The following is a 27,526-nucleotide window of genomic DNA, read 5'->3' as shown; positions in this document are numbered from 1 at the left end:
TTGCCCCTAGGGCAACCCTCACAGACGCAGCCCGCGATTCTGCCATCGCTGGTCTCGGACGGGTCGATCCCCTCTTGTCTGGTGCCCGAGTAAGGTTTGACTTACCTGAACTCGCAAGGGCGCTACCAGCTTGGGGAGGATTCCCTGTTCGCTGTACCCGATTGTTGACGAATGTGTTTTCACTTCCGCCGCCTCTGGGGAGGCTCGGCTTCCTCCGGAGCAGCCCGCTGCCTCGGCAAGGGCTTCTAACTCCACCTTTGCCCTCGCTGGCGCCTTCGCGCACGCTGCATCGACCTACGCAGGAGGTCTACCGGAACGCTGGCGCAGCAGGTGCGGGTGGTGGTCCATGAGGCCTACCTCACCTCGGTTCAGAGGTCGGCCCTGGAGGCGGAGGGGCATGCTGGCGACGGTCGCCGCGATGTCGCGGCTGCTCCGCCAGCTGGAAGTGCAGGCTCACCTCGCTACGACTCTTTGGCGGTCTGCTGCGCCGACGGTGATGTGCGCAGTCATGGGGATGCGCCGCTGTGGCTGTCGACGCCTAGGTACTCGGCAGCAACACAGCAGACCTTGCTGGCCCTCCTTTCCGCCTGGGAGCCACCTCTTCCAGGGCCCCAGCAGGTCATACGGGAGGCTGCCGCTGCAGCTACCTCCTTCAAGGACTCTAAAGCCTTGTTGGAGCACCCGCTGGTGTCTCGCCTCTCGCCCCCCGCTACCACCTTCCTCCGCCGGGTGCAGCCTACACCCGAAGTCTGCCGGGCTGGCTTCGCCGCTTGGTAGGGGTAGGCGGAGGAGTAGGTCCGCTAAGGGTAGGGGCAAGGAGCAGTCCTCGACTAGCTCCCAGCCTTTTGGGCGCTGGAGGTCTGCCCCACCTCCCCGCTAACCCAACAGGCTGCCGCCAAGCCGCGGTGTCACACCCAGTCAGCTCCGCTTACTAGGGTCCACGACGCCGCCCCTACCCCATATCCCAGTGGGAGGTCAGCTTCTCTATTCCTGCCGGAATGGGAGAAGGCTACCAACAACGCTTTGGGTGCTGGCCACGGTCAGCATAGGCCATCTCCCACTGTGGAAGCGGTGGTCCGCCCGACTTCACCGCATACGACGCGACTCCGTGCCGCCATGCCAGGCCAGGGCGGACATATTGCGCGACGGTTCAGGCTCTGCTGGACAAGTCCGCAATCGAAGCGATTCCACCGGAGAGGAACAGGCGGGATTTTACTCCACGCATTTCCTCGCCCCCGAAGAAAGACGGCGGGTTCCGTCCCGATTCTCAACCTCAAGGGGTTGAATCGCGATGCTCGGTACCATCCTTCAAGATGGAGACACTGCGCCGGGTGATCTCATCTGTTCAGCCCGGGCGATTGGCTCACGCCAATCGACCTAAAGGATGCGTGATTCAGATACCCATACATCCCTCGCTCAAGCAGTACCTCCGGGTTCTCTTTACGACGGGATGTATTACCAATTCAGGGTGCTCCTTCTTCGCATATCGACTGCCCCAAGGGTGTTCACCAAGCTCATGTTAGTCCCAGCTACCCTAGCTCGCCTTCGCAAGGAAGGCGCTGTTACCCTTACCTAGACGACTGGTTGCTCGGAGCACTAACACAGCCAGCGAAGTCAAGATGCTACTCACACAGTGATAGACATTCTAACTCGACTGGGGTGGATCATCAACCTCAAGAAATCCGACCTGGTACCCACCCAGGACTTGGTTTTTCTTGGAGCGCCATTCCAAACGAACAAGGATCTCGCTTCCTTTGTCGCCCGACCGGGTCACCAGAGTTCGAGATGGTATCTTCATTCCTCTCCCAGCCCCAGGCACCAGCACGGACTTGGCTCCGCCTACTGGGCCATATGGCGGCGAATGCATCTCTGTAGTGTGGCGGGCGCTGCTTGAGGATGCGCCCCATACAGCAAGCTTTGGCTCGGCTGTGGACTCACACGGAGGATCTGGAGCGCAGTCTCACAGTCCCCGAAAGTGGTTGACACCTCACCTTCAGTGGTGGACAAATGTCGGAATCTCACCAGGGGTTCCCCTTGGAAATCCCGACGCCAGCTCTCACAGTTCAGACAGATGCGCCCCTCACGGGCTGGGGGCGCTCTGGCAGTCTGTCGGCTTCCGGACTCTGGTCCGCCGGCTCACCTTCACATCAACGTGTTGGAGCTGAGAGCTGTGCGGTTGGTATTCGAGCGCCAGAGAGCATGTCCGCGGGCCAGGTAGTCCGCCTTCAGTTAGACAACCAGACGGCCATGTCGCATATCCTGAAGCAGGGAGGCACGGTGTCCCCAGCGCCCTCCGGAAGCGTGGACTTTCTCCTCTGGAGCCACTCAGTACGCATTGTCAGGTACTCCCTGTTTATCTCCCCGGGCTGGAGAACGCGCGAGCAGATGCGCCTTCGCCGGATCCTGGCCCCGCACGAGTGGATGCTCGACAGGGCAGATATTCACAGTAATCTCCCAGTTGTACGGTCGCTCGAGGTGGATCTGTTTGCGCCCGGGCGGGACGATCAGACACCCGTGTTCTGCTCTCGGATACCGACCAGAGGGCGCTACTGCCGACGCCTTCCTGCTGGATTGACGGGCAAAGTGCTCTGGGCGCTCCCCGCCGCTACCACTCATTCCCCGCGGTCCTTTCACAGCTGTCCACCCAGCCAGCTCGGCTACTTGTGCTACTGGCACCGCTTTGGCCATTACAGAGCTGGTTTCCGTAATTCTCAGGTTTCTGGCTCAGCCTCCTGTTCTATTACCTTTGCGACCGGACATTCTCACTCAGAACGGAGCTTCCACCCAAATCCACGGATTCAGTGGGTGGCTTGGCCTCTGTCAGGTCTAACCTCGAGGCACGCTGGAATTCCTGCAGCAGTTGCAGACACAATTCTGGCTTCGAGGCGGATTCGGCAAACGCTCAGTATGAGGATAGGTGGTCCCGCTTATGCGCCGCTGGTGTTCAGATAGGGCATTGCAGATCCCTTTTCTGCGGATTTAGTCCGAGTATTGGAGTTTTGCAAGCTCGCTTTGGAAGAAGGCCTGGCGGCTTCACCATTCGCGGGCTACTCCACCGCTTATTTCCACTTTTCACACCCCTGTCGATGGTGCTCTTCTGGGGCAGCACCCTCTCGCATAGCGCTTAGCTGGCGCTGAACGGATTCGACCTGCTCTCAGGCTTAACCAGTCCACCTTTGGGATTTGTCGATCGTGCTCGATTGGCTGTCCGTCCCACTTTCTCACACCTATCGGCTATTTCCATTCAGTTGTTGACCTGGAAAGCTGTGTTTCTGGTGGCGTAACATCTGGTCAAGAGTCGGGCGATATACATGCTATGTCGTCCGACCCGGGCGCTGACTGTGTTTCACACGGATCGTGGTCAGCATTCGGCCTCCCAGATACTTTACCGACCGGCCAAGGTCGATCACGCTTTCCATGTGACAGCTCCTATCGAACTTCCTACTCTTACCCAGCCTTCCACATCGGACCACTCCTACGCAGCACTCACCCGCTGATGTCCGTGAAGACGCCAAAGTCTATATCAAACTAACGCAGGGGATCCGTGACGGGTACCCAGCTGTTCTGTTGTTACGGTGGCGGAAGGCTGGTCTGCCAGCCAGCAAGCAAACTTTGTCTCGCTGGCTTGTTTCGTATTTTTGCCGCTTTATCAGGCTAAGGGCAAGCCTCCCCTGAGGGGTTGAAGGCTCACTCGGGTCAGGGCAGTAGCCGATCAAAAGCTTTTGCATCGGCACTCCCCATTGAAGAGATCTGCTCTGCCGCTATTTGGAGCCGCCAAGCACTTTTATACGCCATTATCAGCTCGATACACATTCACGCAATCGCGCGCAGCTTTGGTCGCATTGTTCTTCCAGTGGACAGTGTCCTGCCACCCTGACCAAGTGAGTCTTGGTTTATTGGTTTGTGTTGACGCTTACTGTACAATGATTCCATTATTGACATGTCTGCTACGAGCACTCAGAGAACCTGTACCCCTTCGATTCTCTAAGGAGTTACGATATCGTTAGTGAGTGGTATTTTTGTTTTCCCCACGGTGCTCTCATGAAGAAGCCACTTAGTGGGTCGGATTTCACTGACATTCGCACTACGCGCAATGTCTCATTATGCTAGAGGTCGCCTTTGAGCACAAATCCTCCTGTCAGTTCCTCCCATAATGCCTCTCGAAGCTTAAACTGGGTCGAAAGTGACAGGTGAGTGTTATGGCGCCTGTTCAATTTTTTTCCATGATACGATCGCTATATTTTGTGTGTGCTTGACAGAATTCCTCCTCCCTGGCCTCCGGGTCTTTGGGAGTCTGTGTTTATGCATAATATGTACCCCAAGGACGATCTCTGAAAAGAATTTTCCAAACCTGCAGAGGTTTTCAATTCTTTGAAGAGAGTCGCCCTTGGGTAGGGCCCACCCACCTCCCCGCAATTCTGTTCACTGATGAGAATTCAGCAGAAGGAATGATGATACGGGTCTAGGAGCCTACCCAGTTGGTGCGCATGCTTAAGGGAGGTAACTCCGTGAGGTAGGGTCCGTGATAATAAATAAAAGAGTTTATTTATTGTACAATCTTTTATTCAAAAACATTGATACAACTGTCACAGGACATTTTTCAGCCGAAAATGCATAATATGTACCCCAAGGACGACTCTCTTCAAAGAATTGAAAACCTCTGCAGGTTTGGAAAACAGATGGAACATATCAGAAGTCAACTCAAGCCGAGACCTGTGAACCGTGCGCTCCAGGGCACTGGTGTGATGGTGTGAATCCACCTAGTGTGTGCCCAGTGGGCTACTATTGCCCCGAGGGAACTGGAGTAGTTTACAGAAGTTGTCCCCCTGGAACGTTCAGCACTGCCACTGGTCTGTGGGATGTCTCTAACTGTACTCAGTGTACTGGAGGCTACTACTGTGATGCTCCCATGGCACAAACAGAAGCTGGGGAATGTGAGCAGGGATATTACTGTACAGAAGGTGCCAGCTCTCCTACCCCAGAAACAAATGCCACAGGCCTGTCAGGACCCTGCCCAGAAGGACACTTCTGTCCAGCGAAGACGGTCACTCCTCAGAAATGTCCCCTTGGAACCTTTAATCCAAACCAGAAGGCTGTAGATGTTACAAGCTGTGTTCAGTGTACGTATGGACAGTACTGTGGGGAGGAGGGTCTTGGAGCACCATCAGGACCATGTGATGAGGGATTCTTCTGTCTGGAAGGAGCAAAAAACGCCAACAACCCAACTCTGAACTCCTCAGGAGGACCTTGCCCTATTGGACACTACTGCCCAAATGGAACCTCCTATCCTCTTGGGTGTAATCCAGGAACATATAGTCCATCTACAGGTCTAGCACAGTGTCTGATTTGTCCAGCAGGATACCACTGTCCAGAGAATTCAACTGACTTTTCAGGCACAGAATGCCCAACTGGACACTATTGTCCAGAAGGAACGAAGGACCCCTACGAGCACCCATGTGAGCGAGGGACATACAACAACTACACCCGGAAGCAGAGTGCGTCTGACTGTATGACATGTGAGCCAGGCCACTACTGCGGAAGTCCAGGTCTGACCGTCCCGACAGATCTGTGTTCTGAAGGCTGGTACTGTGTAAGGGGAGCCTGGACATCTAAACCCACAGAGATAGGGAACTACACGGCCAACGACACGTCCTGCACCTGCCCAGCAGACATCACTGGCGGACAGTGTCAGCCTGGCTACTATTGTCCCCAAGGATCCAGTGAACCTCTACCATGTAAACCAGGTAAGTGTTGTTGGGAAGCTGGACAGCATCATCATTTTAAGGAATGGCAGGTTTGTGTACATGTAATTCCAAGAATTATGTTAATCTTCCATAAAACATTGTAGGTTGGGTCAGGAAAGGTGATTCTTCAGATCGAGTTTGTATTGCTCATTTTAAGAAACACTTAAAAAACATTTCACAGTAACTAAGCAGTAATTTGTGTAATTTTGCAGGATACACCAAAAATATATTGCTTTATGTTTTATTCAACACATTTTTACTTTAGTATGCAAATAATTACTTTTGATGAGGACATTGCGCAGGTCTTGCCAAGAATATTCACTTGTATTTTTTATTTATGTATGAAGTGCTTAATGTCACTTTCATTTCACTTGAATTTAGGTTTGTATTGCCACTAACAATGGCTGTGCTGTTATTTAGCTTACAGATATTTGTGTCGTCATATAGAGTAACCAATAAAAGTAACACATATATTCATGGTAGGTGTATAACAAATGTTGTGCCTGTCCACAGGTTATTACTGCGAGACTCCTGGCCTGGCAGATGCAACAGCACCATGTACAGCAGGGTATTACTGCACCCTGGGGGCCATCCGCCCTGACCCACAGGGAGATGCTACAGGGGGGACATGCCCCAAGGGAGCATACTGCCCTGAAGGAACTGGAGACCCTGTCAAGTGCCCACCAGGGTCCTTCACCAACGCTACAGGAAACACGCAATTCAGCGATTGCAGGTTGTGCTCTTCAGGTGAGGAGGCAGCTCAGGCTTCTGGGACCATAACAACAGGAAGGGCGGGATAAATGGCTTTGATATAAAGAGAGATTATTAGCCATATGCGTTTACATGTCATATTTATCACATGCTAAGAAGAAATTAATGGGATGACTTGTCATGCTGGACACAGCAAGCCAGTTCTTCACATGGGTGAAAAGGTTTGTTTTGCAAAGTCAGAAATGTTCATCCATGTGCTTTTGTTTAGAACCGTAACTAAAGTTTATCAAACAGCAAAAGAATAAAAACAAATCTATATAAACACATGACCACTATTACGGCTTGTCACATTTAATATTTTCAGCCCTGCTCTTACATATACTGCATAGCAAGTCCTTAGACACAATATTGGGTTCAAATCTTACCATATTTATGATAATTGGTTTGGCTGTACCAGACCCATGCTGAGGGATGTTTCTACATTGGTAAATGTCGGCTACTGCAGCACTTCAGGCCTTCTCCCCACATTAAGCTGACAGGCCTTGATTTAACAGAAATATCTAAATAAAACATGCTGCCCACACTTATGAGGCTGTATGTTGCAATACCTACCAGCCATGACTGATTGGAAAAACTTGGCGTTTGAACTGCTTTTGAATAGTATACTTCTTGAACAATGTTGTACTCCCTTGAAGGTGTTGTACTCCCTTGAAGGTGTTGTACTCCCTTGAAGGTGTTGTACTCCCTTGAATACTCATGTCAGAAGATCCGGGTTAGAATGAGTCTACAGCAACCCATGTTTGTCGTAAGAGGCGACTAACAGGATCGGGTGGACTGACTGACTTGGTTGGCGTACGTCATCATATACCAATTGCGTAGATCGATGCTCATGCTGCTGATCACTGGATTGTCTGGTCCAGGCTTGATTATTTACAAGACCACCACCATATAGCTGGAATATTGCTGAGTGTGGCATTAACAACAAACCAACCAACTAATGTCAGAAGTCTGTAAAACAGAGTTAGTGTTTCCTATTTGAGCATGCACTGATCACTAAATGCAATGCTATAGTAACTGTCAACTCAGCAGCAGCAGCCATGAGATGTGACTACACAGGTTGAGGTGATCAGGGTCAGTGATTCAGTTGGTTACATGTAATGATACATAGGGCTGCGCAATATAACCGGTTGACCGGTATTTACCGATTCAGACATGAAAACGATATGTACCGCGGTATTGCGATACGCTGATTGAAAACCGGTATTTTACTTGCATTCGGAAAACTTCGTAACACTCGGAAATCTTCGGATATGTCCTTGTTTCATTTGTGCCAAATACTATTCACATTTTTATTTTATCATGATTAAAAGTTGTTATTAAAGCTTAATCAAGCCTAGTGATTATGTTGTGTTTTTGCTCTATAAATCAAGAATTAACTCGATTATAAGTAGTTTTTTGTTTAAAAATACTTCATGCAATACATATCGCAATACATGCTTTCGCATCGCAATATATCGCAATATGAAAATTCTCTGCAATACCCACCCCTAATGATACACCAACAAACTAGGACATTACTGATATCAGTCACTGGTTTGTATGGTTGAGACTAGGCTATTTTCAGGCTCCCATTGTGTATGTCGAGGGAGGTGTGATGCAAAGAAACTGCAGTAGTATAGCGTGTCAATGCTTGTTTCAGGTTTCTACTGTGACAGTTATGGCCAGGAGAGTCCAACAGACTTGTGCAGTGAGGGTTACTACTGTCCAGAGGGCCAGAACACCAGCACACCCATCTCCTACATCTGCACACCCGGCCACTTCTGTGTCAAGGGGAGCAAGATGGAGGAGGCTTGTGAATCTGGGAAATACCAAGATGAATTTGGCAAGGTACTCCACTGAATACATGTGCCCTTTGTGGTATATTCTACATGGGATTTTAAATACAGTGGTTTATTGTAAGACAATTGCAGCAAAGCATATATTGTATGTTAACATTTTTTAAATGTTCTTTTTTTAGAACTATGAAGATCTTGGCAATATAGTAACAATGATCCAAAATAATACATAAAATGTAACTATAACTCTGATTGATTGAGTAAGCAAGCATATTATTGAGTAAGAAATATGGTATCATTCTGTCTCCTAGATGTTCTAGTTCCGTTTTGTCTTGTGTCCACTAGCCATGGTTGGATCAACATATTTTTGGATTAAATCTTGAATTTGCCATAATGATGATCTTTGATCAGTCAACAACCATGAGTTACAACACAAATCTGTGCCCGTACCACTTATGTTTCCCATGGCCTGATAGTACTGTGTAAGGCAACACTAAGCCAGAGTTGTTCACCCACATGCTTCCTTTACAGGCATCCTGCAAGGACTGCCCTGAAGGGTATTACTGTGATGGCACAATCCAGAATGACACAACTTGCAGTCATGGAGTGCAGAACCCATCGCCCTGCGAGCCAGGCAGCTACTGTCTACCAGGAACCAAGTTTGCCAAGGAGCACAGATGTCCCAATGGAACATACAATGACATCTTGTACCTGAAGAAGATTGATGAGTGTACCCCATGTCCTAGTGGGCAGTACTGTGGCCAGGATGGCCTGTCCTCGCCGTCTGGCTTCTGTGATGGAGGTTTTTACTGCCTGTCTGGTGCCTCTGTAGCAGCTCCTATAGATGGAGTCACAGGGAACATCTGCCCCAAGGGAGCCTACTGCCCTGTGGGATCTAATGCCTCAACACTGTGCCCTCCAGGAACATACAACCCTGTAGAAGGTAGGATCACTATATGGCTCAGAGGGGATTTTCAGGACACTTAGGAGTCTGATAACCCAGACTTGTTCATTGCCTCTTGTGACAAGACTTGGTGGCCGAGGATTAATTCTAAGCCAGAACATAATGTTGGTTGTTATAAGAGTTGACTTGTGAGGATTAGTTGTCACAATATGTGATCTTGCTGATTGTGTAACTAACATCATGCCCTGATTGGGACTCATTCTGTCAATCACTGGTTCATTTAGGATAGGCTGCATTGACATGGCTAACATGTGGCTGACTGTAGGGCACATCTACTTATGCTTGTAATATGAAGTCTTATTAATATTTCATTATCATTTTGAGGGCGTTGGGGTAGCCTAGTGGTTAAAGCGTTGGCTCGTCACGCCGAAGACCCGGGTTCGAATCCCCTCATTAGTACAATGTGTGAAGCCCATTTCTGGTGTCCCCAGCCGTGATGTTGCTGGAATATTGCTAAAAGCGGCGTAAAACTAAACTCAGTCAATCAGTCATTATCATTTTGAAGTATATCTTATTTCTTACCCCCCCAAAAATGTCCCCCTTTTCAAGATGATGTGTAGCATTTCTTCTATTGCCATCCCTTTGCTTGTAGGTCTTGAGTTCCTGCACCAATGTAAGGGATGTGAAGGTGGTCAGTACTGCCCAACATCAGGTATGGTGGCACCTGCTGGAAACTGTACAGAGGGATACTACTGCTCAGGCAACTCAAGTTCAGCAACCCCGACCGACAACACCACAGGAAATGAATGTCCCGTTGGCCACTACTGTCCAGAAGGAACAGCCTATCCCATAGCCTGTGACCCAGGAACATTCACAGATGTCACCAAGACGAAAAAATGCGAACTCTGTACACCTGGTCACTACTGCATCACTGGTTCAAATCCCGATCCATGTCCAGCCGGGTTCTACTGTCCCGAGGGCACTGGTTATGTCTGGCAATCCTGCCCAGCTGGAACCTTCGGCCAGTCAACCAGTCTGTCCACTCTTAGCCAGTGCTCGCAGTGTACTGGTGGATTCTACTGTGATGTGGCCAACCTGACTGCTGTGTCTGGACCTTGCGATGCTGGCTACTATTGTAAATATGGCTCCGATTCCAAATCCCCGACTGGTAATGTCACAGGGGATGCAGACGTCTGTCCAGTAGGCCACTACTGTGAACAGCAAACACAAGACCCTGTTCCTTGTCCTGCAGGAACCTTCAACAACCAGACCATGAGGCGATGCATACAGAAGCGGCCGGTGGCTGACAGCAGAGATCGCCATGCAGCCTTGATGCCTCTACTGGGGCTCCAGCTGTCATGCATGAGAGAGGGCACCGAACTTAAAATTAAGCACAATATCATGGCCATGCGATGGAGGGGCCACTAAGGTCGAGCAACTCCCGAGCTTATCAGGACGATACACAACATTGTGACCACCTCAGCAGAAGGGCCTTAATCGGCTAGTTCGTCATCATCTCCTGTATCTTAAAGGACACGGAAGTCGGGCGGCTAGCGCCGCTCCCCAGGGTCGGGAGAAAGTGATTTGAAAATGATTCTGAAGCTGTCCTAGATCTGACAGATGTTTTTGTTTTTATGATTGTATGGCGCAGAGGCATTGTTCCTTTGGCCTAAATAGATCTAGAGCCCATCAATGGGACACTTATCGCCAGATTTACGTATTACGACCTCACAGAGATGATACAGGATGATCTACTCGGCCCTACTGATGCAAAAGAAGGACCAGCAGTTCCTTACAGATCATCTCATCTGTATCTCCAGCAGTGACTGACCTTTAGCTTCGTCAAGTCAAGGCCTCCTGGCGCTTCCTGCAGCTGGGGTGAGAACTTTATAAGCAGCTCCACTCTATATACAGCCCCGTGGTCATCCCCAAACATCTTTGGCGGAGGAATAGACAAAGTCTCAAAGGGAAGTCACCAAGGACTCCAGAGAAGTCCTTATGATCAAAAATTCGATGGACACGCTGCAAAGCTGCCATCAGGCAGACTTCACAAAGATGCCAGGGAGATCTAAGTTCTGGCGGGGCTGCACAGAAGCCGCGGGATAGGAAGATGAAAAGCCAGCGCCAGAAAGATTCTTTTAAATTAGCCCATGTAAGCAACTATAGAGAGGGTCAGAAGAGCCAGGACACCCAGAGGTTCCTATAAGCGTTGAAAGACAGGTTCGGAGCGACTGGGTGCTTCTGCACTCCCAGCCAGTTCTACAGTACAAGCCGTCACAGTGGGTGGACGCCTCCAACTACACTGGGAGAATCTGTTAAAGGAACCACTTATAAGGTTCCTGTTCTTCAACCACGGATTTCGTGTATCCCACACAGGCCACGCCTCCGCTTCGACAGTCAACCATTACAAGTTCGAATTTACAGGCACAGCAACTAACCAAAGTTAAGAGAGAGGCGGTTACATCACTCATAACCAAGCAGCCATAGAAGTACTAGATCAAGTAGACATCGAACCAGGCTTCTACTCCCCGAAGTTTTCCTAGTACCCAAGAAAACTCCAAGGAGAAATACAGACTCTTTACAACGCTGGCTTTTCAGCAGGAATTATCTTACGCAAACCACCAAAGTTTACGATGATACACCTTCTCAGTGAAGTTACGGCAGTTGATTAGCCCCATGGATTACATGGCCAGTATAGATCTGCAAAGCTGGCTTATCCATATCCCGGCTAATCCCTAATCCGGAAAGCCATCTAAGATTTACACTAGATTCATTCCTTCAACAACCAGACCATGATCAAGGCTCTCTCTGAATGCCAGGACTGTTTGCCAGGCTACTTCTGTGATGTGCCTGGCCTGGATTACCCAACAGGACTGTGTGAGGAAGGCTTCTACTGTGCTGGTGGCTCTATCTCCTCCAGGCCGGCCACGGTCACTACCACCGGAGGACCCTGTCCTACTGGGACATTCTGCAAGGAAGGATCGAGCCAGCCCACGGACTGTCCTCCTGGGCACTACAATATCAATGAGATGCAGTCCAACTGCACAGCATGTCCGGCAGGCTTCTACTGTGAAGCTGGGGCTCCAAACAAAACAATATGCCCCAAAGGTAACTCAACATTGTGTAATGGCTAGTTGTATCTTAAAGGACAGTAAGAGAAAGTGATTTGAAAATGATTTGTCCTAGACTGACAGATGTTTTTTTGTTTTTTATGATTGTAATACATTTTAAAACCAAGCCTACTTTCTTTAGGAAGTAAGCTATAGTGTTTCGCCTGCATGTTTGAAATTTGAATCTCCTACTAGTGGAAGATAAATATTATTTGAAGGGACATTGCACCAACTCGCTCACATACGTGTCCATTATCTTTCAGGATACTATTGTCCAGCGGCCACAGAATTCGCACACCAGTTCCCCTGTGGAAACGGAACCTTCAACAATCAGACCCAGGCCTCTACATACGATGCTTGCCAGATATGTCCAGTGGGTCACTATTGTCCAGGAGAAGGCAACGAGGAGCCAGCAGGGCTGTGTGCAGGAGGCTGGTACTGTTCCCTGGGGTCATGGACCGACAAACCCTCCATCCTTGGCCTGGACTCAGGCAGTGATTGCTCCTGCCCAGCGTCTAGCATAGGAGGAAGGTGCAATGCTGGTCAGTTCTGTCCCCCTGGGTCGGAGTCCCCCAGGAGTGCCTGCCTGGTCATTATTGTGATGTCGATGCCCTGTCCAACGTAACTGGTGAATGTGATGCTGGATACTACTGCAACATTAGTTCAACTTTGAAGAATCCTGTGAATGAGACCTTTGGAGATATATGTCCAAAGGGCCACTATTGTCCTAGAGCTAGTTCCTCACCTATAGCATGCCAAGAAGGAGAGTACAGTGACTGGTTCGGCAATCACAACATCAGCAGTTGTCTCCCTTGTACTGCTGGTATGTACTGTGCTGGTCCTGGTCGGGACCTTCCTAATGGTGACTGTGACGTAGGTTGGTTCTGCCCCGAAGGAAGCATTCAGCCACAACCACCAGGAAATAAATGTCTTGCAGGTCATATGTGCCCACAAGGAAGTGGCGTTCAAACACCTTGTCCATCAGGACAGTATCAGCCAGATCCAGAGAGAGGAGAGTGCTTGATCTGCCAGGGAGGAACTTACTGTGATCAGAATGAGGCTATCACTGAAGAGCAGAGTGGAGTTGGAGCGCCTTCTCATGGAGTTGTAACCCCCAAGGTCTGCCCAGCCGGGTTCTACTGCCCCAATGGCACCATGACAGCACGACAGAATCCTTGTCCTTTGGGAACATACAGCAACACAACAGGTCTTGAGAGTCTTGGAGAATGCAGGGACTGTCCAGCAGGGTTCTACTGTGAGGCAGAGAACATCACTGAACCAACGGGGCAGTGTACAGCAGGATACTACTGTGTTCTGAAATCCACATCGCCCACACCTGCACAGTCAGTATCAGGAGGACCATGTCCACAAGGAACCCACTGTGTACAAGGATCATCATGGCCAGAACCATGTCCCAAGGGAACATTTGGTGATAGGGACAAGCTCCCATCTGAAGCTGATTGTACCATCTGCCCGCCAGGAGAATTCTGCTCTCACTCCAGTTTGTCGGCCCCTAATGGATCATGCCTTGCTGGTTACTATTGTAGTAATGCATCAGAGGAAGCTAACCCAGTTGGTCAAGTTTATGGAGACGAGTGTCCAGCCGGTTACTACTGCCCAGAACACAGCTACCAGCCAACAGCTTGTCCAGCCGGAACCTACCAGCCTCATGCACGCAGAACCAATATGTCTGCTTGTAATGCCTGTGATCCAGGGAAGTATTGCAACACTACCGGACTACCAGCTGTATCTGGAGACTGCGATGAAGGCTTTTACTGCACCTTGGGTGCCAGTTCGCCGGCTCCTTATGATGGTGTGACGGGCAACATCTGTCCAGCAGGATCCTACTGTCCTCTCGGCTCTCCACAACACTTCTTCTGTGCCAATGGTACCTACACCAATCACACGGGAGCGGCTGTATGTTATGACTGTCCTGAAGGTCATTACTGTACCAACAGGGACCGAGCTGACCCCTGCCTGCCTGGCTACTACTGTCCATACAAGACCGGGGCAGACCTTCAGCCTTGTCCAGCTGGCACCTACAACCCAGTTGAGGGGATGAGCTCAGTCGGGCAGTGCACACAGTGTGATGGTGGCAAGTTCTGTCAGACTCCTGCTCTGTCGGCTGTCAGTGGAGACTGTGCTGCTGGATACTACTGCAGACTGGGTGAGTTACTTTGACAGTATCTTCTTAATACGATCTTTCACTCCATTACAGCAACTCTCTGCATTATCTCACAACACCTCCAGGGAAGGTGGAATCAGTCGAACCCTGTACAATCTTTGATTGCCCTAATGGAGAACGATAGCCAGGTCTTTAGCCAGGGTGTAATTTTCATCGCTATCATTCATATACATTCATTTCTTTATAACCTCCATGTTAATGTAAGCAAAAGAAGCCACAATACTGATTTGCTGCATTGCATTGTATTAGATCTGATTTAATGTAGGCTTCTCCTATGATGCATGGACTATGAATTCAGTAAAGTCAGCTCAATTTCTTGTTATTGATGATGTTCACTATGATGTTATTGATGATGTTGACTAATTATAATTCTGTAGGTGAGGAATAACATTTTATAATATTCAAAACTAACAAACATGTTACCTTTTAAATTAGTTATCTGTTTAAGTCCCTTAGAACATCTTTGACTTATTAGAGTGAAGGTTTATATAAAACAAATTTCCTTAGAAGAAGATTGTGTCCTGAGTTCTCATGTAATTGTGTTTACATATCATGCCTTATTTTATATACTGGACAAAATAAGTTAGGGATATTGGTACTTTTATGATTGATGTTTTATCAGTGTGTCAATGAATAAATAGATCATTATTCATAATTTCAAAATTTACACATATCCCTAACTATTTTTGTCCAGTATATTAATAACCTCACTGCATATACTTCAAGGTAATGCTTTAAAAACAGAAAACAAACCGATATTGAAACGTCCTGAATGGTGTCCAGCCATGTCTGTATGACCTGTGTTTGTGTTCCCCATGCAGGTGTGGACACTGACAAGCCGTCCAGCAACCACACAGGTGATGGTGGAGAGTGTCCCCTTGGCTACTACTGTCCAACAGGCACCACGGACCCCCTCTCCTGTCCACCTGGCACTTACAGGTGAGATGGGAAACTTAGCTGAACAAAATTACAAATTTCTTTGACTGTGTCTGTTATATCCAAAAATAGTATTTATCAATATAAGATGATTTCAAGAAGAAACAGCATTGATCTTATATTTTATCAGGGTTTTGGCTGACAGTTATTAAGATATCACTACCTAACCTGAATCCATACCCTCATAAGTAGGGGATGGTGGGGTAGCCTAGTGGTTAAAGCATTTGCTCATCTTGTAAAAATGTTGAGGATCCAGGTTCGATTCCCCACATGGGTACAATGTGTGAAGCCCATTTCTGGTGTCCCCAGCCGTGATATTGCTGGAATATTGCTAAAAGTGGCTTAAACCAAACTCACTCACTCACTCACTGAAGTGGTTGTGGTTGTAATTCATCCAATGAGTTGTGAACTGTTTACCTTTGTTGCCCTTCAGTGACAGTCCCCTGCAACAGAACTGCACCATGTGTCCCAAAGGCTACTACTGCCTGGAGAACTCCACCAGCTTCTCAGGTCAGCCATGTCCAGAGGGCTACTACTGCCCTGCAGGCACGGCCAACCCCTACGAGAAGCCCTGTCCTAAAGGATCCTACAACCCAGCCAGTGGCAGCGATGGAGAGGAGGACTGCCTGGTCTGTCCACCTGGACAATACTGTCAGAGTAAGTATCGTCTTGGACCGCTTTCCACAAATCAGTCGTGGGGTTACATCAGTCATAAGTCTATGATAGAGTAAGGAGTTATGATCACATTAGTGCTAAGAACGCTTCGTGAAAAGATCCCTGGAGACCTAACATCATGCTGCTTTTGTCGTATTTGCATTGATTTTTCAATCTTTATGTAATGCTTCTTGAGTTTGAAAAGAAGGGAAGTCTTATGTTTGCATACATTACAAATGTTTAAAAATGAATAATGAATAAGTAAACATACAGAGAACTAGGAATCTTTACTGACATTCGATGTCTGTGTTTCTTCAGTTGATGGTCTTGCTGCACCTTCTGGCAACTGCACAGCAGGCTGGTATTGTACTGGAGGAGCCTACATGGCAGAACCGGTGACAACCATCAACGCCACCAGCCTCCCAGACTGCACCTGCCCTCTCACCAACTACACTGGTGGCAAGTGCTGGCCAGGTGGGTTCATCAGTTCCATGGGATATTGGGGTCATCCTAGCTATTGTTATGAAATACACAATGCCATTTTAGTAAGTAGTCAAATGTAACATGTGTTAATATTTTGGGATTACACTTTCTTAGTAAAGTACAGATTCTAGTACTTTTTGGGTTGAGTCCCATCCGGGATTCAAACCCACACCTTCAGAGTCAGGCACCTAATCGCCAGCACACAAAGTCAGACGCCTAGACTGCTCAGCCACCGCAGCTTCCATAAGTTCTTTTTTCAAGTTATCAAGTTTTCTAAATGCATTTTAAGAACCCTCAAGGTTGATGAAGATGTTTGTGGATTGTACTATGTGTTCTGGTTATTGCAGGCACCTACTGCCCCGAGGGATCCCCCTACCCTGTGACCTGTGATGGAGGGATGTATTGCAGCCTGTATGGACTCACACAACCTGAAGGCCTCTGTAATGCCGGCTACTACTGTAGTGGAGGAGCAGTGAGGCCAGACATACCCTCCAACATATGTCCCACGGGTAAGTCATGTCAACATATGTCCCACAGGTAGGTCATACATACCCCAACACCTGCCCTACAGGTATGTCATACTTCCAACATATGTCCCACAGGTAGCCTAGGTCAGACCTGCCAACATTTGCTGCTCAGGTATGTCAGCCATACCTGCTCTACAGGTAGGTCAGACATGCTCCTACAGGTAGGTCAGACATATGCTCCTACAGGTAGGTCAGACATATGCTCCTACAGGTAGCTCAGACATATGCTCCTACATGTAGGTCAGTCAGCTCCATAGGTCAGACATATGCTCCTAAAGGTAGGTCAGACATATGCTACTACAGGTAGGTCATACATACGCTCCTACAGGTAGGTCAGACATGCTACTACAGGTAGGTCAGACATACGCTCCTACAGGTAGGTCAGTCATACCCTCCAACACCTGCCTACAGGTAGGTCATACATATGCTCCTACAGGTAGGTCAGACATATGCTCCTACAAGTAGGTCAGACATATGCTCCTACAGATAGGTCAGACATATGCTCCTACAGGTAGGTCAGACATGCTCCTACAGGTAGGTCAGACATATGCTCCTACAGGTAGGTCAGTCATACCCTCCAACACCTGCCTACAGGTAGGTCATACATACGCTCCTACAGGTAGGTCATACATATGCTCCTACAAGTAGGTCATACATATGCTCCTACAGATAGGTCAGACATATGCTCCTACAGGTAGGTCAGACATGCTACTACAGGTAGGGACCTGTGAAGATCCGGGGTAGAATAGGTCTTCAGCAACCCATGTGCTTGCCATAAAAGGCGACTATGCGTGTCGTAAGAGGCGACTAACGGGATCGGGTGGTCAGTTTCGCTGACTTGGTTGACACATGTCATCGGTTCCCAATTGCGCAGATCGATGCTCATGCTGTTGATCACTGGATTGTCTGGTCCAGACTCGATTGTTTACAGACTGCCGCCATATAGCTGGGATAATGCTGAGTGCGGCGTAAAACTAAACTCACTCACTTACTACTACAGGTAGGTCAGACATACGCTCCTACAGGTAGGTAAGTCATACGCTCCTACAGGTAGGTCAGTCATACCCTCCAACACCTGCCTATAGGTAGGTCAGACATATGCTCCTACAAGTAGGTCAGACATACCCTCCAACACCTGCCTACAGGTAGGTCAGACATATGCTCCTACAGGTAGGTCAGACATGTGCTCCTACAGGTAGGTCAGACATATGCTCCTACAGGTAGGTCAGACATGCTCCTACAGGTAGGTCAGACATGCTCCTACAGGTAGGTCAGACATGCTCCTACAGGTAGGTCAGACATGCTCCTACAGGTAGGTCAGACATATGCTCCTACAAGTAGGTCAGACATACCCTCCTACAAGTAGGTCAGACATTCCCTCCTACACATGCCCTACAGGTAGGTCAGACGTATGCTCCTACAGGTAGGTCAGACATATGCTCCTACACATGCCATACAGGTAGGTCAGACGTATATTCCACCACCTTCCCCACAGGCATGACAGACAAATGCTCCAACACCTATCCTACAAGGAGTTGTGTAGGAAACTCTGCTCACTCAATCATTTCTTTATGAATGGTAATATTAAACTCGCCAGCTCAGCTTGTGATGCCTTGCATTGCTCCTTACAGGATTCTATTGTGAGAAAGGTTCCTCCACACCCAGCCCCTGTCCAGCAGGCACGCTGTCCAACACCAGCGGTAACATGAACATCACCGACTGCATCCTGTGTCCTCCTGGTTACTACTGCGCTGGCACTGCCAACAACTTCAGCACAGGGCCCTGCTCAGCTGGATTCTACTGTCCTGCTGGCCAAAGCTCCCCTAATCCTGTGGACTATAACTGTACAACAGGCCACAAGTGTCCCGAGGGGACAGGCAAGCCAGTGATGTGTCCCGCAGGGTTCTACCAGGACGAGACCCAGATGAGCGACTGCAAGGACTGTCCTGCTGGAAAGTAAGGAACACTTTACAATAGCATCTGCTATGATTATACCTGCCATGAGATCATAATGTTGTTGTGCTGGTTGATATATCTCACTCACAGCAGTATTCCAACAATGTCATGAAGGCATGTAAACAATAATGTCTGGATCAGACAACCCTGTTATTGATAGTTTGAACAACATGCAATGCCAACAACAGTGAATGGACCTAATTACCATTGTATGACCCTGTTTAGTTACAGTGAAAATAAATGGTATAGTATGACCAGAAATTATTGAGAATTTTAGGAATATGTATAATTGGATTTCTAGTATAAACAACCTTGACCAGCTATCAAGTGTTTGGTTTCATTCAAGAGAGACAACTCCGTTAATCCTTTTTCATTAGTTTGTGAAGAGTTAGCCCCCTTTGTTTACTTGCTAGCAGACGACATTTTCAGTGATCCTCAGTATGGATGATTTAGAGAAGAGGAAGTTGATTTTAGAGTATTATAACAAGGACATCAGATCAGCTAAAGTGATTTCAAGTAGAACAGGCATCCCTTTGTCCAGTGATTATTGTGTTTTGAAAAATATTGCAAATGGATATGGCATTGAGCACCAGGGAGGCGCAAGTAGGCCCAGAAAATTGACTGTCAGTGACAGGAGGCGGCTTGGTATTCTTGTTTCTAAAAACAAACAAAGAGTTTAGAAAACTTAAGGCTGGATATGATTGATAGAGGAGCTGTGGCTGTCTGTAAGGAGACAATTAGAACTGAGCTGCATGTAATGGGTTGGCAGAAAAGTCCGAGGAATTCCATCACCAATCATGAAACCTGAACAAAAGGAGCTAAGGTTGAACTGGTGCTTACAGCATAGATCTTTAAATTCTCAATAATTTCTGGTTGTACTGTAAAATCTTACTTGTGTTTCCCTGATCACTTCAGTTTATGGTACTATTAGCATACTGAATGTGTTCAATGTTAAAGCCATTAAATGAATTGACTGATTTTTATGTATGAGTATATCTGGATGGTATAATGTTCACTTCCTGTGTGGTGATGTATTAACGATTGTTTGTGGTATGTAGATACTGTGACCCTGTAGAAGTAGCGAATTCAACGGGTGACTCTGACAGTGGAGTGACGACTCCTGCCCCCTGTCCCCCAGGGTACTTCTGTCCCCTCAACACGGGGGTGAAGACATCCAGCCCCTGCCCTACAGGTACATACAGTAACGAGACTGAACTACAGACAGATGCTGAGTGCAAGCCCTGCACTGGAGGATTCTTCTGTGAAAATCCAGGTAGGTCATGAATATTAACTAGAGGTGAAGTTCTCCATCAGACTAATTTCCTTTCGCTGTTAATATAGAACTTCACTTTTAGGAAGTATACTGGCTACTGAACAGTTATTGCCATATTTTAGCAGCATTTACAAAATTACTCTGCTGTTTGTTAAATTAATGAAACAAAATTAATCATGATACTTAATTAGCTATTCACCAATGTGTCCAGCCATTCACTGCTGCTGATCATGTTTATATATAACGCAGCGGAAGGGAATCATGGCAGTATAAATAGATGTTTTCTCATTACTAACTGTAACAGTTATCGGCATTTAGAATTTCTCATGCCATTCTTGAAATAATATATATATTTATGTCATACAATATCCTCCAATAATTGATTGTGTGACTATTGAGTGTTTGTTAAAGTAGATTGATAGGGAATAAAACAATTAATGACTTGTGAACTTGAACTTGCTATTATATAGGTTGTGGGACATCCCCCCTGACTAAGTTAAATATTTTTTATAGGGTTCATAACTTTATCGTTAATTTTTCTCTTATGTTACTTGCTGTGAAAATTTTTCTTTTGCTGTCCTTTATTGTTGTTAAATACCGTGGGGAAAAAATACCGGAATTGTAATTGACTGGAACTGCGCACGTGTAATACTGAAGTATTGGCGATAACTGTTATGCGGCGATGACTGTTTGCTAGCCAGTAGTTTTACTATCCCTGATACACAAAACTGATTCTCATAATGTGTCAAGGGTATTTTTTAAAGTATGACATAACTGATTATCCTTTCAAAAGTAGTATGATTTAGTTTTGCCAGCCCAATCAGTTCATTATTGTGTTTTTGACTTTCTGTTTATCCTGTCCATAAACGGACATGTTTGTACACCACTTTGTACACCATTTTTCATTTATTCTACTGTAGTGTTGGTGATCAATGCTTATTGTTGAAAGCAGCCATCTTGTATATATGAACTGTTTGCAAACTACGTTTTGAACACATGAAGTAATCATTTAGTCATTTTGGCTTTTTGGCTTATAACAAGATGTTGATACCTTGTTGAAATAACTTTTGCTTCTTTTTCTAGGCTTGACCGAACCAACAGACATGTGTGACTCTGGCTATGTGTGTGTCAGTGGTTCCCAGACGGCTCGGCCCACCGATGGCACCACTGGAGATGTGTGTGAACTGGGTGCCTACTGCCCCAAGGGATCTGACCAGGCTGTCAAGTGTCCCGCCGGCACCTTCAGTGACCGCACTGGACTGCAGAACATCACCCAGTGCCAGGACTGTCCCCCCGGAGACTACTGCAACACTGAAGGTGGGAGCTTGTTGCTGCATTGTTGGTTATTATTAACAGTGACAGAATGTTGAATATACTGCCTCAGTGTCATCTCAGGACATTTGTATGTGCAGGGGTGGAAATAACTTGATAGTTTACTCCCGGTACAGTGACACATGCAAAGTCACTTGCCCTGATAATTTTCCCACTATACTGACCGTTTTCTTGCTGATTTTTTAAATAAACAACATAATTAACATTGGAAAGTCAACTGGACACCGGTACAGTGTGATATACAAATTTGCTTGCCCAACAGAAAAAAACACTGGACTCGGACATCGGGCAATGGGTTATTTCCACCCTTGATGTGTCTGTTCTACCAGGTCAGATCTATCCAACAAACCGTAATTCTGATGGCTTACATTTTAAGGCCTTGTTATCCATGCTAGCACTATAAACTAGCATTAGTCAGGTCTTGGAGAGACAGTCACGCCAAGTGCTATAATCTTAACGTTAGACTCGACGACCAGGACTGAGTGGTGAGGTTCACAGACCTGGTTGATGCATATCATTGTATGTGTAGATTGATGCTCATGATCTCAGTTACTGGTGACCTGTGAAGATCAGAGTTAGAAGTGGTCTTCAGTAACGGGTGGATACAGCTTTTTGAGAAAGAGGGGTGCACAGTTAATTTTCACCCGTTTTCATGAGAGTTTCAATGGTCATTTAATAAACTTTCGTGACAAAAAGGGGGTGCGCACCCCCTCCTCTGTATCCGCCATGAAACCCAGCTATAATACTTTATGGATAAAAACTATAATACTTTATGGATAACAACTTATTTATTTGTTATGATGCGCCGTTTCAGTATAGCTTCTTATACCGTTGTCAAGCAAGAGTGGAACAGATCTTGCTGACCTGGTTGACACATGTCATTGTATATCCCATTTCCGTAGATTGATTCCACCAATTTTTAACTGTTGGATGCTTAAATGGAAGTTTCATAGACTCTGCCATCTCTTCCAGGCTTAACTCAGCCTGTTGGCAACTGCAGTGCAGGTCACTACTGCCCACTTGGGGCTGTGGAACAGAACCCCATTGGTCAGACATATGGAGACTACTGCACCAGTGGCCACTACTGCCCATCCGGAACAGGAAGCCCAATACCCTGCCCAGCTGGAACCTACCTCCCCGACACTGGACACGACTCTGTGGACGACTGTATTGACTGTCCAGGCGGCAAGTACTGTGAGCGTCAAGGACTCTCCAACTTCACAGGTGGGTGGAACAGGGAACTCACTTCTCTCATGTGTCTGCTGAAACTGGAATAATGCATAATAATATAGAGATGAACTGGTGTACCTCATTGGTTATGAGAGTCACAGATCATAAAAAAACATCTCATAAGATAAGAAAAGGCATCTGCTACTTGTTGTCCCGAATCCCTTTGAAATTGTAAATCCAGAGTTGCCAAATCATGACCCGTTATTTATCAGTCACAGTCTTCAGCAGAAGTGATCACTGGATCAGATTTTATTTTTACAAATTGCCACCATATAGCAGGAATATTGCAATGTTAAATAACAAGCAAACACAACAGAACTGCTGATTCAACATGGAGTTGGACAAGAGACAGGAAACCCATGTGTTGCTACATGTAAATTGTCCTTCACATGTGAAGCAGCAGACTATCTGAACAAAATAATACATTTATCTTGTATATATACTTGTGGCAAGGATGTTTGCTGCATTGCATTTTGTTACCATGAGGACAAGCCATGCCAGTGCTGATCAAGTTAATACATTTCCAGGTGACTGTGATGCTGGCTACTACTGCGAGGCAAAGGCTGTATCCAACACGCCGACTGATGGCGTCACCGGCAACATCTGCCCGGTCGGAACATACTGTCCAATAGGAACACATCTGCCTCTGTCTTGTGAAGATGGTCAGCATCCATTTTGACTCTTTCTGTATTACCCAGTATGGTACACTGAGACAGTTGCCATGCTTTCCATTTTTAAAAATCTTTTTCAGAACTCATCTGTTTGAGATCACCTTTCAAGATAAGTGTTACAGTGTGATTGCAGAGTGCATGCTTGGAGCACACAATCACAGTGAAATATTTAACTTTGAGTATAATGCAAAGGGCTATGCACAGTAAAAGTTGGCGATTCCTGTTATGTTGTATTTGTTCTTGTTATTGTCTTGATACTTCTGTATCACAGAAATTCTGCAACTATTGCTTTTTAAACTTGCTGAGACTTTCTAAACCATATGGATGTGGTATATAAACCATGTGGTCCGTATGGTCAGTAAGTGATGTTGATAGCTTTTTTTCGCTTCAAGTATATATAACTTATTTTGTTATACCGTGTTGGTAATCTACACAGCTTGCTGATGACAAAACCATTATCACCTGTGTATGTTCATGCTAGAACACGTCACAATATGGCTGAAATATTGCCGATATGACGTTAAATATTAACTCACTCACTCACTCATGCTAGAACACTAAGTGTGATGTTGTTCATATTGTGACTGATGCAACTCTTCTCCAGGCACGTACATGAACCACACCATGGCCAGTGCCTGTGACATCTGTCCTCCCCGCTACTACTGCGTCAACAAAGACCGCCCAGACCCCTGCCCCAAGGGCCGGTACTGTGAGGGCAACACAGGGTTCAACATGTCCCTGTGTCCAGCAGGAACCTACAACCCTGTAGAGATGCTGATGTCTGAGTCGGAGTGCACAGCGTGTGACCCGGGGCACTACTGTGATACCCCAGGCCAGGTGAACGTGACCGGCATGTGCTCCGCAGGCTACTACTGCCAGAGTGGGGTCAACACCGCCGCACCCAGTAACAACAACACAGGATTTGGAGGTGAGCTGGAACTAGGGTATATTCTGTGTCACTGAATAATGTATTAAAGAGGAGTATTGTTTTGTAATGTGTTTTTTACAATGAATTATTTAAATTATAAATTATTAAAAAAAATATCCAAACATCAAACAGAAATTTATTTTGTTCGGAATTGTCTCATTTGTGCAAGCATGAAACATTATTAATAACAAATGAGATCTTATTAAAATTTGTCCTTTTAACTTAGGCTCTTTTGTGAGAATTGTTTTCCCAATATTATTTTGATATTCAAAGTTTCTCATATATACTACTCAAAATAAGTTAAAAATAGCAAATGTTTTCATGATACTTTAGTTAAACCTCCATGAGGTGAGGTGAAATTGGGTTTAACGTCGTGCTTGAGAATATTTCACTCATATGACGACGTGCATGCATGTGTATGTGTATGTGCGGCTGCTTGTACTAGCCCAGACTGAAGCTGTTTTTCATAGTGCTAGCCCACTGAGATACCAGGCCGCAGTGAAGCATGAATATCCCACTCAGACACATTATATTGACTCCGAGCCGACCAGTCCTTGTTGTACCCATTAATGCCGAGTGCCAGACAGGGACCAACAAGTACCATATTTTAACGCCTTTTGGTTTGACGAGGTCGGGGATTGAACCCGCGACCTTCCGCTCTCCGGGCGGACGCTCTAACCACGACACCACGGAAGGCGTAAACCTCCATGACAGGCCATCACATTCAGTGAATGTTAAGTTGAGAGTCAAAGTAAATCTTGATGTTATATTTGTTTCCAGGATGGTGCCCTACTGGCCACTACTGTCCTGAGGGTACAGTTGACCCCTGGGCTGTGCTGCTGGCACCTACACCGATGTCACCCATCAGGACACCTGCACCCCCTGCCAGCCAGGATACTACTGTCTGACCAACTCATCCACATACCTCGACACACCATGTCCAAAAGGTGAACAAGCAATATTCCTTACAGTCACTAATACCACATTGAATTTAAAGTTGACATTATCTTCAGTAGATTTTATTCATTGTGTATGGACTAAACAATACCATCTTATCAGACAAGGAGACTCAAACTTTGGACAAGTGGTTAAAAATATCAGACTGAAATGGTTCTTTTCAGATCCTATGACTCAAAAGTTCACATTGTTTAACCAGATTTCATGTTTGAGGACAGTCTCTCTTCCCCCAAGATCAGTTAACCCTGTACGTTATTAGTGAAAATGTCAAAGCAGGATGTCCTCCCACATGTAGGTGGCATGCCTTGCTTTCAGACTGGTGTCAAACCAGAGTTACTTTGTAGTGGAAGAGAAATAACAGTTTTACTTAGTTCCTTACAAAGTTCTTTGAGTTTTATTTCATTATTATTTTTTTCACATGAGCCCGACCTGCCTGATGGTCAGTCATCTTAACGAGATGACTCCATTACTGATAATAATATTCAACTCTCACTTATTACTGTCATGGCAGGTGCATACTGTCCCAGCGGCACGAAGTCAGCAAGAGAGTTTGAGTGTCCTGCTGGTACCTACAACAATAGAACAATGGCTGATGACATGTTTGATTGTCTGCCATGTCCAGGTGAGCAATAGTTTTTAGTCTTCAGGTAGAAAGATACAATGATATAACAGTCTTCAATATGAATTTTGAAAATATTTTAGTCTAATTGATAAGTCAGGGGTTTCAAATCACAATATCCATCTCTGGCTGAATCTGTTGATTTGATCATGAATATTTAAAGTTTTGTAGACAATTCATTGATGGTGCTAAATTTAACATTTGAAGCCTTTGATTTCAGTCTAGCTCTTCTAAATGTGCAGTTCTCAATATATACACAGCATTATAATTCGTCCATCATTAAAATTGTCCTTGCTCTTGTTATCTCCCTTGGTGGTGGGGTAGTCAAGTGGTTAAAGCATCCACTCGTCACGCTGGAGACCTGGGTTCAATTCCCTACATGGGTACAATGTGTGAAGCCTATTTCTGGTGTCCCCTGCTGTGATATTGCTGGGAGATTGCTAAAAGTGGTGTAAAATTAAATTCACTTGTTATCTCCCCTGCTGCTACCAGGAGGCAAGTACTGTGCTTGGGATGGTCTGTCAGAGCCTACAGGGGACTGTGCACCAGGATGGTTCTGTACTGGTGGATCCTACACAGACAAACCCTCCCCTGTCGTCAACACCACTGACACAAGCACCTGCCCAATCTACTCCCTCAACTTCACAGGAGGAATCTGTACTCCAGGTGAGTCATGAGGAAGAAAGGTTTTTTTACCCAGCTTCAACAACCTTACAGCCATTCACAGCAATGGTGACCATGTGATGATTGTCAGATAGTCAAGGATGTTAGATTTGAATCAAGTGATCAGAACTTCATTGCCACCTCTCTGAGAAAATGACAGTTATTTGACAAACCAAACAAATCAATTACTTTAGAACCAGCTCATTATGTTGTCAGACTGAACAATACAACTTCCGTGAAATACTTTCATGTATGCTTGAAATGGGGAAACCATGTTTCCTCTTTATTTTAAGGATCTTAGAAAATTTACCAAGTCATCTGAGGCTCAAGATGGTAGGACTGGCATCGCCATACATGCGATAAAAATTTTGATTAAAAAATGTACAACCTAAGACACAGCTATCAAACATGCAAAGTTTCTGAGATACCAAAAATGTCAAGATGTTGTGTATCAGTGATATTGGTCAGATACATTCACCTGCTCATTGACACCATTTACCTGTGTACTCCAGGGACCTTCTGCCCTGTCGGCAGTCAGCAGGCACAGCAGTGCAGCCTGGGAATGTACTGTGAGCTCCATGCACTGGAGGCTCCCACAGGCAACTGTCATTCTGGCTACTTCTGTAACGGCAGCGCCATCGTGCCCGACCCGTGCCATGTGCCAAGGGACACTACTGTCCAGAAGGAACTACAGTGCAAGAGGCATGTCCACCTGGGACTTTCTCAGGTAACTAATTACTGTATATGGAGTGAATCATTCCCTCTCTTTTAAAACAGTAAACTGTGGTTATAATGTATACAAAGTGAT

At 46.4% G+C, this 27,526-nt stretch overlaps 1 protein-coding gene across 1 annotated transcript in view; it reads left to right on the top strand.

Annotated features, from left to right (window-relative positions):
- The window catches only part of LOC124282469, a 145,052-nt gene that overhangs the window by 67,516 nt on the left and 50,010 nt on the right, over positions 1–27,526 (top strand). Inside the window, 24 exon segments of the mRNA XM_046718476.1 lie at positions 4,890–5,744; positions 6,258–6,491; positions 8,155–8,342; positions 8,822–9,233; positions 9,847–10,449; positions 11,970–12,302; positions 12,568–12,876; positions 12,879–14,471; positions 15,311–15,428; positions 15,859–16,082; positions 16,398–16,553; positions 16,910–17,071; positions 18,721–19,045; positions 20,104–20,318; positions 21,402–21,635; positions 22,623–22,874; positions 23,408–23,542; positions 24,156–24,479; positions 25,260–25,304; positions 25,307–25,426; positions 25,948–26,058; positions 26,548–26,721; positions 27,231–27,368; positions 27,371–27,445. Coding sequence (XP_046574432.1) covers positions 4,890–5,744; positions 6,258–6,491; positions 8,155–8,342; positions 8,822–9,233; positions 9,847–10,449; positions 11,970–12,302; positions 12,568–12,876; positions 12,879–14,471; positions 15,311–15,428; positions 15,859–16,082; positions 16,398–16,553; positions 16,910–17,071; positions 18,721–19,045; positions 20,104–20,318; positions 21,402–21,635; positions 22,623–22,874; positions 23,408–23,542; positions 24,156–24,479; positions 25,260–25,304; positions 25,307–25,426; positions 25,948–26,058; positions 26,548–26,721; positions 27,231–27,368; positions 27,371–27,445 — 7,335 coding nt within the window.

The sequence above is a fragment of the Haliotis rubra genome, unplaced genomic scaffold (assembly GCF_003918875.1).
Source record: "Haliotis rubra isolate DU_JTF1 unplaced genomic scaffold, ASM391887v1 Scf3, whole genome shotgun sequence".
In the NCBI taxonomy this organism is placed as follows: Eukaryota; Metazoa; Mollusca; class Gastropoda; order Lepetellida; family Haliotidae; genus Haliotis; species Haliotis rubra.
Note: the sequence above shows the minus strand (reverse complement) of the source record. Positions and strands in the feature narration are given on the sequence as shown.